Raw genomic sequence first — 12,329 nt, 5'->3', positions numbered from 1 at the left:
CATTATTAATGCATTTTTACATGACACACATAATGCTCCTTACACATATTCCGAACACTACTGCACAACCAACCCACTCACATGCACACAGCACTCACACTTCCACTAACACTGTGACCTCTGCCTCTGCTTGGATACAGATGTGTCCTCACAAATCTTGCATCAATGCTAGCGTCGGCACCTTTTCGTTTAAAGAAAATGCATCTTATTTGCATTGCTATGTGGCTAGGATGCACAAGCAGCTTCTGCTGATTAAACTGATATGCAGCATGCCTATATACTGTGTGAGACTGTGGCTGTATCTGCATATGAAATGCTACATACAGAATATAGGCATGCCGCATATCATTTTAATCAGCAGAAGCTGCTGATGCCCCCAGGCATATCAAATGCCCTAGGCAATTGCCTAGTTTGCCCATGCCTATGGCCGACTCTGCCAGGGAGGGCTGGGAGGTGGAACACTGTACAAGAGGCCCAGCAATGGAAAGTCTTAATGTGGCGTGGCCAAGGCTACATTATCATACCAGGAACCAATACATGCTTTGTAGCAGGCTGGATAATAATAATAAAAAAGTCAGAAGTGTATTTATTAGGTCAAGTGAACAGGTCATGTTGGGTAAGTACATTGCCCTGTGTGTTGTGTTCCATACACATCCAGCTGTCAGGCCATGTGTAGGTATAGTGCCCTCTGTACAGTGTTCCATACACATCCAGCATTCACATAATGTTGAGCAAGTACAGTGCCCTGTGAGCAATGTCCCATACACATCCAGCTATTAGGTCATGTTGTGTAGGTATAGTAGTACCCTGTATATGGTTTTCCATACACGTATAGCATTTACATCATGTTGGGTAAGTACAGTGCCCTGTGAGCAATGTGCCATACACATACTGTACATAGGTCACATCGGACAGCATGGCTGGGGTAACTGTTTGCATTATGCCTCACAGCACTGAGGTCGTGGATTGATTTCCAACCAAGGCTGTGTGGAATTGATACAGTATGTTCTCCCAGTATTTGCTTGGGCTTTCATGGGGTAATGTAGTTTCCTCCCTCAACCCAAAAACATACTGTTAATTGGATTCTGATAACAAACAAAACTCCCTAGTGAGTGTGTGTAAATATTGTGTAATATAATACAGTGATCTATGTCACAGATGATAAACAATGTAAGACAAAATCATTTTCAACTTTTAGCCGCATTGTCAGTCTTAAACTGGGCATATTAGACAACCTGTGTACCCAGCTGACGGCAGATGTGACGGAATGATATATCATGCGGTCCGTACACACTGTATGATCTGGTTAACGACGGCTTAATACATCATTCCCCTGTCGCATCCGAAAGCATGGGGTTGTCAGCCACATCTTCAGATTGAGCAGCATGTAGGGCCGACCTGAAGATGCGACAGACGCCACGGGAGTGCGCATAGTGCTGGACACTGGACGATTTGTCGTTCTGAACCGTCGGAATTGGGCAAATCAGATAAAATATCGGCTCGTGTGCACCCAGCTTTATGGATAGACTGCAACGTGACTAATTACTATATAATGTACCTTGCTACATTTTTTGCTAATATTCTGTTTCTTGCCAATAGTCTGCTTAAACTTTTGCTACTTTTGTGCAAATTTTTTGCAACTGAAAATGGTGTATGGAGCATGGAAATACACTAATACACTTACAATACTTTGGCTTGAGATGTGTCACTAACAGAGCAGAGCATCATGCGACACTACTGAATGTGTCACACAGAGACAGAGCTAGGCAAGGACACGCGACACTACTGAATGTGTCACACAGAGACAGAGCTAGGCAAGGACACATCTGCATATAAATACTGTAGCTGATAATGGATAAATAAATGTATAGCGTCCTGTATGCATTGGCCCAATGATCAGATCATTTCACTAAATATAATGTCCTGTGTACAGTGTTTCAGCTACAACATGTTTATATATACACATTCATTCAATGAAAGAATCTAACAGCAGTGTCCCTGGAAAATGGTGACTAGTACGCAGTGGTCATTATTCGCTGTATATCTCCCCCACCAGCATACGGTTATCCCTTGTGATACTTGGATTTCAAACAAACAACTGTTTTTCCCGAATTAAAAAAAAAGGAAAAAAGAAAGAGGATTTGTAGCCACCAAGGCTTTGGCTAGCATACCTGTAAGTGTGGCTTGATCACAAACAGCAGGCTGATGAATTACATTATTGCCTGGCCCAGTGCGATCTTCTTCCAAGTGAAAGTCAGTCTGCGTTGCACATGTTGTTGTCCGCCTGGGCTCCACATTAGAACTGCTTGTGACTACCTGCACTTGGTTGATTTCTTTAATGACCTGTTCATAGGACGGCGGCTGCTGCACAGATAGAGTGGAATTAATTCACCACGTTTGTGGGCATGTTAGGAGTATGATGTGCACTAGGCTGCATTACATTTGGATAATGACTTATTGCTACACGTTAATGTATTTCTGTAAGTAAAAGAACAGTCAAACATAAAGGTGATTTAATGCTTTAGGAAAACACCAATTAACAATATGGTACAGTACTTCATCCAGAGCAACCGTATAAAGAGTATTTCTAACACCTTCTCTGCTGCTCTTGGCTATGAGCCTTCTTAGAGCTTACTGTAGTGTACACAGACACGTGCTAGTAGAAGATTCAGCATATATATATATTAAAAATGGAACTGAACGCTGCTACTGGGCAAAGGGCCCAATTCCTAATTCCGATGTGGTTGGAGTGGCTATCACTTCCTTGGAAGCAGCAGTGAGAGCGCTGTATGGTGATGCAGCAGGGAGGCGTCTATTACACACAGACACCTCCTGCTACAGTAGTGACCTGAGCTGTGTCCTAGGATGCAGCATCGGATCTCTCTCCCATCATCGGGCGGCTTACAGTACCCATGATGCCGTGCAAGCTACCAGTCGCAGAGGCCGGGAAATCTCCGTCCTACAATGGAGATCCCTGGCCTCTTACCACGCCCTAAACGGGGGTGCTACTGCCTTCTGGGAAGCACCCTCCCCACCCCCCAGCAGACAGCAGACTTTCAGTCTGCCGTTGCTCTGCGTCCAGTGTGGCAGTACCCGGAAGTTCATGCGTAGAACAAGTCATGGGCATGCACAATGTACCGATGGGCGCCGCTCCAACCAAATCTGGATCAGGCCCAATATGTGGTATATACACAAAATATAGGGCCATAGGTGGATACCAAATGTTTGTAATACCGATGTTTGTGCAGTTATACAATCAATGCTGTACTACATATGCGTCCGAGTCGCACTGCACTTGCGTTCCTATGGCCTTGATACACACCTGTAAAGGCTGGCGGCTTACTTGCGGTAGACATTCTGAGCAACAACAGGCTTGCTCAGAGGTCTGATGGTCTAAATAATTGCAACTAATGGTGCATCTTTGTACGCAAGTGGTGGATCAGGGATTCTGTCAATAAGCATCTCTGTACAAACACCTGAGGCGGGGCTAATAACATCTTTTCAAAGATCCCCCGCATCTGAATTAGACCCATAGCATGGTGTGCAAGAAAATAATTTACCATGAGCAATTTGGCTATAAATTAAATACTGGCCACACTAAACAATCTAGAACATCATATAACCTAATGTCTAACAAATGTGCTCAAATTTCTAGCACAATATAATGCCAGCCTGACAGCGTCATGGCTCCATATTCCATACCCATCATGCTAATATATTACATTGCCTTCATGCTAGCACTTCCTTGTCCACCCTACTTTGTTGCGTCCATGATGATGATCCTTACTGTAGCCTACAGCTAGGTACATTCTGAAATTGAGCAGTACGGATGGTGTAATGGTTAGCATTACTGCCTCACAGCACTGAGGTCATGGGTTCATTCCCACCATGGCCCTGTGTGGAGTTTTTATATTCTCCCCGTACTTGCGTGGGTTTCCTCCAACACTCCAAAAATATACTGGTAGGTTAATTGGCTCACAACAAAATTAACCCTAGCATGAATGTGTCTGCGTGTAAATGAAATCAGGATTTTGGTACTTACCGATAAATCCCTTTCTCCGATTCCACAGGGGCCACTGGAGCGTAGTTACAATGGGGAAATAGTAGGCAGTAGTTGGGAGCTGGCACTTTAAAATTCTCACACTGTGGCTAGCTCCTCCCCTACTATCTCCCCTCCAAGCCAGTCTACGTAAAACTGTGCCCGAGGAGAGCTGTAATAAACAAACCGTAAGGTAGAGGAGGTTAATGAAGCCCTGTAAACCAGGAGAACACAAACCAAACCTGGAACAGAACCTGTCAAACAACCGGCTAGCCCGAACTCAACAAGCAGTCATATGGTGATCTGCAAACCGTTAAGCAAAAAACAAGGAGGAACAGCGCTGGGCGGGCGTCCAGTGGCCCCTGTGGAATCGGAGAAAGGGATTTATCGGTAAGTACCAAAATCCTGATTTCTCTTTCATCCACTAGGGGCCACTGGAGCGTAGTTACAATGGGGACGTCCCAGAGCTCCCAGAACGGGTGGGAGAGCGCTGAGAGTTCTGTAAAACCACTCGGCCAAACTGAGATGCAGAGGCCGCAAAAGTGTCAAACTTGTAGAATTTGACAAACTTATGACGGCCGGATCAAGTAGCCGCCCGACCTAAAGTATTCATGGAGACCCCACGGGCAGCTGCCCACGAAGGTCCCACCACGCACGTAAAGTGCGCTGAAATGGAAAACGGAGGCTCCCGAGCAACCGCCAAGAAGACTGTCTGATGGTCAGATGTATCCAACAGCCCAGCATATGCTGGGACCCTGGCTATTTAGTACGGGAGCATCGTACAGAATAAAGAAGAAAAAACCCTTCGTCGAATAGCCTAAGACCTCTGTAGAGAAAGTCAGCGAGCCCTGACAACAGTCAAAGAGGACTGAAAAACACTAGTGTCAAATTTATATGAAAAACGGACATGCCCTTTGGGAGAAACGACCGCTGAGGCCGAAGCTCAGCCGGGGGAGTTGCTAATAGAGTACTCCCTGAAAGAGAGCCCGAACTTACGGGCGCCAGGCTAATTTCTTTTGGAAGAAAACCGAAAAAGGCAGGGACCGAAAATTCAGGTCAATGCGGTTTGAAGCGCAGCGGAGCAAAACCTCCCAGAGAAACCAAAGATTACGGCTGAATGGTAACTGAAAGAAGGGGAAAACCCCCTTTTATCCTTATTATGTCCCATACAGCTTTCCAAAAGTGGCAAAAGCGAGAAGAGGTAACAGACTTCTGAAATCGGGGCCTAGTAGGCCTAACCGAACTTGGGAACTCCTCCCTTCTGAGGGCTCGTGAACAGTCACACGGTTAAATGAAACCAGTGTAAGATTGAACAAAGAAAAGGACCCTGTTGAAGTAGACAGTCCAGTCGAGATAGGAGCCAAGGCTCCTCTACCGACAACAGTTGTAGCCGTATCTTCAAGTCATGGGTGGCCCAACCAGAGCCACCGAGAGGACTAGCACGCATATTCTCCTCCTGTGTTACCGAAAGTGAGGTAGAAATAGAAAAGGAGGCAGGATAGAATAACCAGAAACTCCCAGGAGCCCTGAGGCCATCCTCGGCTACTGCCACCAGAGCTCACGTCGGTGAGTAGTAAAGGGTTAAAGAGTCAGTCAGAACGCCCTGAGGTCGATTCGAAATCTCCGCCCACAGCAGACCAGCTGACAAAACTCCGGGGAATGTTCCCTCACCCAGGAGTCTGACCTGGTGGCCTGATCTGGAAAGAAGATTGTTGTCCCCCGCTCAGAGGGGAATGTAGGCGACCACTCACTGCGTCGCAGCTTGACTGAAGAAATAGAGTACCTGGTACCGAGGAAGGAAAAATCCTCCGACGGACCCTGTTGAGAAAACGTTTATGAGGAGCATAAATCGGATCTTCAGAAGCCACGTAATGTACAGAGTGGGATAGTAGCAGTAGATTGTCCCATTAGGGAACCAACGTCAACCCCTTGAAAAAGAGTTATTCTGTGATCTTCCTGAACCCTGTGGGAGCGGAAGAGAGACCGAAAGAAAAGGACTTACAGTGAAAATGAGAATCCTGTAATGCGACTGAGTAAAGCCTGATGAGGAAACCCAACGGAAATCAGTAAACAGGCATCCCTGAAGACAAGGGACGCGTAAAACTCCCTTTCTTGTTCAACTAGCAATCACAGACTGAAAGGATTCTAAGGCCAGAATAGGCCTGGCCGAGCCAACTGGCTTCGGAACGTGAAAAGAAAACAAAGGCCTGAGAACTGCCCCGATTCAAATGATATGTAAAAAACAGGGATCAACACCCTTTGCGGTTAGAAGCATATGGAGCGCCGCCTGCATTATGACTCTCGTCATCGTAAATCGGCCGGCCCCTGCCGAGGGACTCCCGAGACGGTTGTACTCCCAAATCTAGTCTGTAACCGCCCAAGCCTTCTTCCACCGACCTGTGCCTACCCTGGGACCCTCCAGGTGGTAGGAAAGTCTGACCTTTAGTGTGTGTATAGGATGATGTAAAATCAGACTGGACCGAGGATGCTGAGCCTCTGCTTCAGCTTTTTTTTTTTTTTTTCCTTCTGAGATCCCCTGGCGACAGAGATATCGCCCGTGTGGAATCGGAAGCCTGAAAGGGCACGGTAAAAATCTAAAGGAAAGGAAAGACCCGTAGGATCTCATGTTCACCTGTCACTGTCGCAGCCCCAGAGGTCGTCGGGTTAAGACAGCCCAAAGCGAAAATGCAGGTTCCGAGACTGCAGACGTGGAGACCTCCAAAGAACATAAAGCAGAATCGTGATTCTGACTCGTACCAAAGTATCAATTGATCCGGATGCGAAACATCCTGTAACCTAGAGGACAATTGTTCCACAACCTACCTGCTCCGGACAAGGTAGAACCCTGCTGCCGTATATGTCTTCGATGGGTCCCTGAGCAAGGTTGCCTCAGGAAAACGGCAGCTTGTTGGACCGGCAATACATCGAGGGGTATACCCTGGAGAGGTACCGATACCATTTCCTGCCGTCTGCGGGGAAAGGATAGGAAAACAAACATTGTTTGATACCTCAAATTGTGTATTCGGGTGTCTGCCGGCCGTCTACCGGAGCCTGCCCAGCTCATCCGAAACTGGACCAGTCGCTGTCATTTCGTCATCGGCGCCGAACCCTGATGGACTTGACGTGTCCGCCTCCTTTACCTGCAGTATCAGATGAACTGCTGTATAATGCACCTGGATATTCTGAGACACTAGTTCAGATCCACAGAAAACAGACATCATCAGTAATGTAACCTGGAATGTTAGCAAGGTTCCTTTAGAAACCTGGAGAGGTGAAATGACGTACAAGGTCTCTGGTTACCAGTGACATTACCTGCATAATCTGAGCTGTTCAAACAGGAGTGTCCTGCAGGTGCGTGGAGGGCTCTGCAGATGGCTCCACCGCATACTTCACACCTAAGAGGGAATTCTTTGACTATCCCAGGTGAGACCAACGAAAGGAGAAAAAGTGGGTTAAATAAACACAGCCCTATGTAAGGTCTGCGCTATAATGTGTAGTGACCGACACGATTCAAATAAACTTTCTGGAGCAGTGGAGACCTGAACCAGTAGCGCTGCGCTGTGGGACAGGAGTCTTAGCCCTAGGCTATAGGAGCTCCCCTTAAAGTCTTTTTATTCAAACCCTGGTCCCCCTGTTCAGATTCCCGCTACTAGCATACTGAGCCGCAGCGCTATTTGTCTGATGCCTTAAACACATTCCCCAAATTACTAATAGCATTAGTAACTAGTGACACCAAGGAATAATAAAGGGAAGGCAACACCCCGCCCTGTATGTAGTGTACCGCTAATTAAGGTGCACCTGATGTTTCTCGGAGGTTCCGCTGGCTTTTCAAAATGGAGGCCAGCCTGTGAGAAAAGATGGGTGAAAATGTTATGTGGCAAGGTGGGGTATTCTGTTTCTAGAAAACATTGCGGAAGTGTTTGTTTTATCCCCTATATATGGTATTGTATGGATATATCTATATACATACCCACACACACTTAAATATATATATACAAACATATCTATATATATCTATATACACACACCACAGTGAACCCATGCACCTAATAGGGCAGATAAATACTGTGCACCTAATAGGGTAGATAAATACTGTGTATTTGTAGCAGTGGCGGATTTAGCGGGGGGCGATTAGGGCGAACGCCCCCCCCTACATGTACCGGCACCGTGATGGAGACCGGGTCCCGCTGTGGTGGTGGGAACGAGGTGGAGAGCGGTACAGCGCAGCGGAGGACGAGGAGAGAGAGGAGCGTCCTGACGAGCGTACAGCGGCCTCTGTTCTGACCACGCCCCCTCCTTCCTGTACGCGCGTCAGGACGCTCTCTCTCTCTCTCCTCGTCCCCCGCTGCGCTGCACCGCTCTCCACCCGTTCCCAATACCGCGGCGGGACCCGGCCTCCATTCACTGTCAGGTGTGTGTGTGTGTGAGTGTGTGTCTGTCAGGTGTGTGTGTGACTTTCTCATACAGTGTGCTATAATGTGACTTAAGTTTCTCCTCATACAGTGTGCTATAATGTGCTATAATGTGACTTAAGTTTCTCCTCATACAGTGTGCTATAATGTGCTATAATGTGACTTAAGTTTCTCCTCATACAGTGTGCTATAATGTGCTATAATGTGACTTAAGTTTCTCCTCATACAGTGTGCTATAATGTGACTTTCGCCTCATACCGTGTGCTATAATGTGACTTTCTCCTCATACAGTGTGCTATAATGTGACTTTCTCCTCATACAGTGTGCTATAATGTGCTATAATGTGACTTTCTCCTCATACAGTGTGCTATAATGTGCTATAATGTGACTTTCGCCTCATACCGTGTGCTATAATGTGACTTTCTCCTCATACAGTGTGCTATAATGTGACTTTCTCCTCATACAGTGTGCTATAATGTGCTATAATGTGACTTTCTCCTCATACAGTGTGCTATAATGTGACTTTCGCCTCATACCGTGTGCTATAATGTGACTTTCTCCTCATACCGTGTGCTATAATGTGACTTTCTCCTCATACAGTGTGCTATAATGTGACTTTCTCCTCATACAGTGTGCTATAATGTGACTTTCTCCTCATACAGTGTGCTATAATGTGACTTTCTCCTCATACAGTGTGCTATAATGTGACTTTCTCCTCATATCGTGTGCTATAATGTGACTTTCGCCTCATACCGTGTGCTATAATGTGACTTTCGCCTCATACCGTGTGCTATAATGTGACTTTCGCCTCATACCGTGTGCTATAATGTGACTTTCGCCTCATACCGTGTGCTATAATGTGACTTTCGCCTCATACCGTGTGCTATAATGTAACTTTCTCCTCATACCGTGTGCTATAATGTGACTTTCGCCTCATACCGTGTGCTATAATGTGACTTTCGCCTCATACCGTGTGCTATAATGTGACTTTCGCCTCATACCGTGTGCTATAATGTGACTTTCTCCTCATACCGTGTGCTATAATGTGACTTTCTCCTCATACCGTGTGCTATAATGTGACTTTCGCCTCATACCGTGTGCTATAATGTGACTTTCTCCTCATACCGTGTGCTATAATGTGACTTTCTCCTCATACCGTGTGCTATAATGTGACTTTCGCCTCATACCGTGTGCTATAATGTGACTTTCGCCTCATACCGTGTGCTATAATGTGACTTTCGCCTCATACCGTGTGCTATAATGTGACTTTCGCCTCATACCGTGTGCTATAATGTAACTTTCTCCTCATACCGTGTGCTATAATGTGACTTTCGCCTCATACCGTGTGCTATAATGTGACTTTCGCCTCATACCGTGTGCTATAATGTGACTTTCTCCTCATACCGTGTGCTATAATGTGACTTTCGCCTCATACCGTGTGCTATAATGTGACTTTCGCCTCATACCGTGTGCTATAATGTGACTTTCGCCTCATTCTGCGTGCTATGATGTGCATTTCGGATCATTCAGTGTGCTATGATGTGACTTTCGCCTCATTCAATGTGCTATGATGTGCATTTAGGATCATTCAGTGTGCTATGATGTGAATTTCGGATCATTCTGCGTGCTATGATGTGCATTTAGGATCATTCTGCGTGCTATGATGTGAATTTCGGATCATTCTGCGTGCTATGATGTGAATTTAGGATCATTCTGCGTGCTATGATGTGCATTTCGGATCATTCAGTGTGTAACAATGTGAATTTCGGCTTATTCACTGTGCTATAATGTGAATTTCGGATCATACTGTGTGCTACATGGTGAATTTCAGCTCATACAGTGTGCTATAATGTGTGCTGTAGAAACAGAATTTGTCGGCAGATAAGAACCACTTGGCCCATCTAGTCTGCCCCCTTTTTTTTTTTTTACATTATTTTTATCTCTAACCTTATCTGATCCTTATTTCTTTGTAAGAATATCCTTATGTCTATCCCATGCATGTTTAAATTGCCCTACTGTCTTAGCCTCTACCACCCCAGATGGAAGGAATGGCGATTCGCCAGTCTGTATCACCAGTGCGCAGGGTTCTCTCCACTAACTGGCAACATTTTATTAGTAATGGCAACAATAGGAAATTTTAGAAGTGAACGGGAAGGGCATTACTAAGTGGGAGGGGCTATGATTAGGGGGAGGAGTCATAATTCTTAAACCGCCCCCCCTAAAAGTTAAGTCTAGATCCGCCACTGATTTGTAGGGTAAAGAAATACTGCACAGTAGATTTTTAATCATTAATGAGCTGAGTCCCAGCTCCTGTAATAGAGCAGATTCCCTGATCTAAATGTCTGAAATGGGGCAGAGGACTCCCCTGCAGGAGGAATGTAGCCAAAGCAAGATGTAACAATATTTCTGCAGCACACTGCACAGAAAAGCTACAAACTCCAGAGATAGGTGTGTTGCCTAGAGACCATGAGAGCTGGGAGCCGCCGCCGGGGGGAATAAGCTTCACCCCCCCCCCTACCTTATACATGTAAAGAATCCTCCCTGCACAGCCAGGAGAGGAAAGGAGCTTTCAGTGGCCCGGGGGACTGTGGAGCGGCGTCTCGTCATGCTACAGCAGCTGGGGAGCGGAGAAAGCCAGCCGTACAGAGCGGGAGTTAGCTCCGCCCCCTCCGCTTCGGCGCCAAATTCAAATCCGCTGTACAGTAAGCGGAAAGCGCCCATGCATCCCTCGGCCGCCTGTATGCTGCGGCCGGGGAGCGATGTGCGGCCGGGGAGCGGAAAGCCTGAGCCCGCCGAACGGAGCGGGAGTTAGCTCCGCCCCCCTGCTCTGGTCACTTTCAAATTAAAACCGCACTATCATCCGGCTGCCTGTAAGTGTGTATGCTGCGGCCGGGGAGAGTGTGTCCTTTGCTGGAATCGAACCCTAGCTCGTGGGCATCGTAACCATAGGTGTTACCACTCTGCCATGAGAGCTATGCTAATTATTACACAGATATATGATATATGTAAATGTATCACCCGGCTGCCTGTATGCTGCAGCCGGGGAGTGAAGAGCGCTGAGCCCGCTTACAGAACGGGCTGAAGCTCTGCCCCCCACATAATGGCGCCAATTTCAAATTAGTAAGCCTTATATGCACTTCAGCCTGTCTGACTGGAGAGTATAGGGGAGCCTGTCCATCCATGTATTAAAACACTGAAACTGAAAAATGTAAAAACATACATCAGTCTGGAGGGTGAGGGGGGGAGATTGTACTCACCGCTTCCTTCCGTCAGGCGTTTCGACCCAGCGGCCCCGACACGCGCCGCACGCAGCGGTGTCCGGCCATTTTTGATACTCACCGCTGCCATGCTGCCGGAATCTTCTGCTGGATGGAGTGGCCCCGACACGCGCCGCACGCAGCGGTGTCCGGCCAACTCAGGAGAGCTCAGTGTCTCCCTCAGCCGGGGCCCATCCCGAGCCGCACGCAGCTGCGATGGGACCCCGCCGGCAGCTCCCGCGGTGCAGACTGGCAGTGGCAGAGCTTCCGGTCTGTGAGTGTGTGAAAAATAATAAAGAAAAAAGAAAAAATTCTTCAGCTAAACCCAAGTGAACCAGCTACCTCGGGCACTAAACTAAGACTGGCTTGGAGGGGAGATAGTAGGGGAGGAGCTAGCCACAGTGTGAGAATTTTAAAGTGCCAGCTCCCAACTACTGCCTACTATTTCCCCATTGTAACTACGCTCCAGTGGCCCCTAGTGGATGAAGGAGAAATAGGACTATAGATTGTAAGCTCCACTGGGGCAGGGACTGATGCGAATGGCCAAATATTCTCTGTAAAGCACTATATAAATAACTGGTAATAAATAAATTGTTTTGGTTGAACAGAAAATTGGCTCTA

The 12,329-nt window shown here is 46.9% G+C and overlaps 1 protein-coding gene across 4 annotated transcripts in view; it reads right to left on the bottom strand.

Moving 5' to 3' along the window:
• Nucleotides 1–12,329, bottom strand: part of SH3D19 (SH3 domain containing 19) — a 238,035-nt gene that overhangs the window by 100,263 nt on the left and 125,443 nt on the right. For 3 of the 4 annotated variants that reach the window (XR_010177471.1, XM_063920564.1, XM_063920566.1), the window contains exon 6: nt 2,172–2,364. Coding sequence is in view for 3 of the 4 variants with exons in the window: in XM_063920564.1 (XP_063776634.1) it covers nt 2,172–2,364 (193 nt within the window). In the remaining variant the exon portion in view is untranslated. The remainder of the gene's footprint in view (nt 1–2,171; nt 2,365–12,329) is intronic. The other variant, XM_063920565.1, reaches the window with a different exon arrangement.

The sequence above is a fragment of the Pseudophryne corroboree genome, chromosome 1 (assembly GCF_028390025.1).
Source record: "Pseudophryne corroboree isolate aPseCor3 chromosome 1, aPseCor3.hap2, whole genome shotgun sequence".
NCBI classification, from domain to species: domain Eukaryota; kingdom Metazoa; phylum Chordata; class Amphibia; order Anura; family Myobatrachidae; genus Pseudophryne; species Pseudophryne corroboree.
This window is presented reverse-complemented; position numbering and strand designations above follow the sequence as displayed.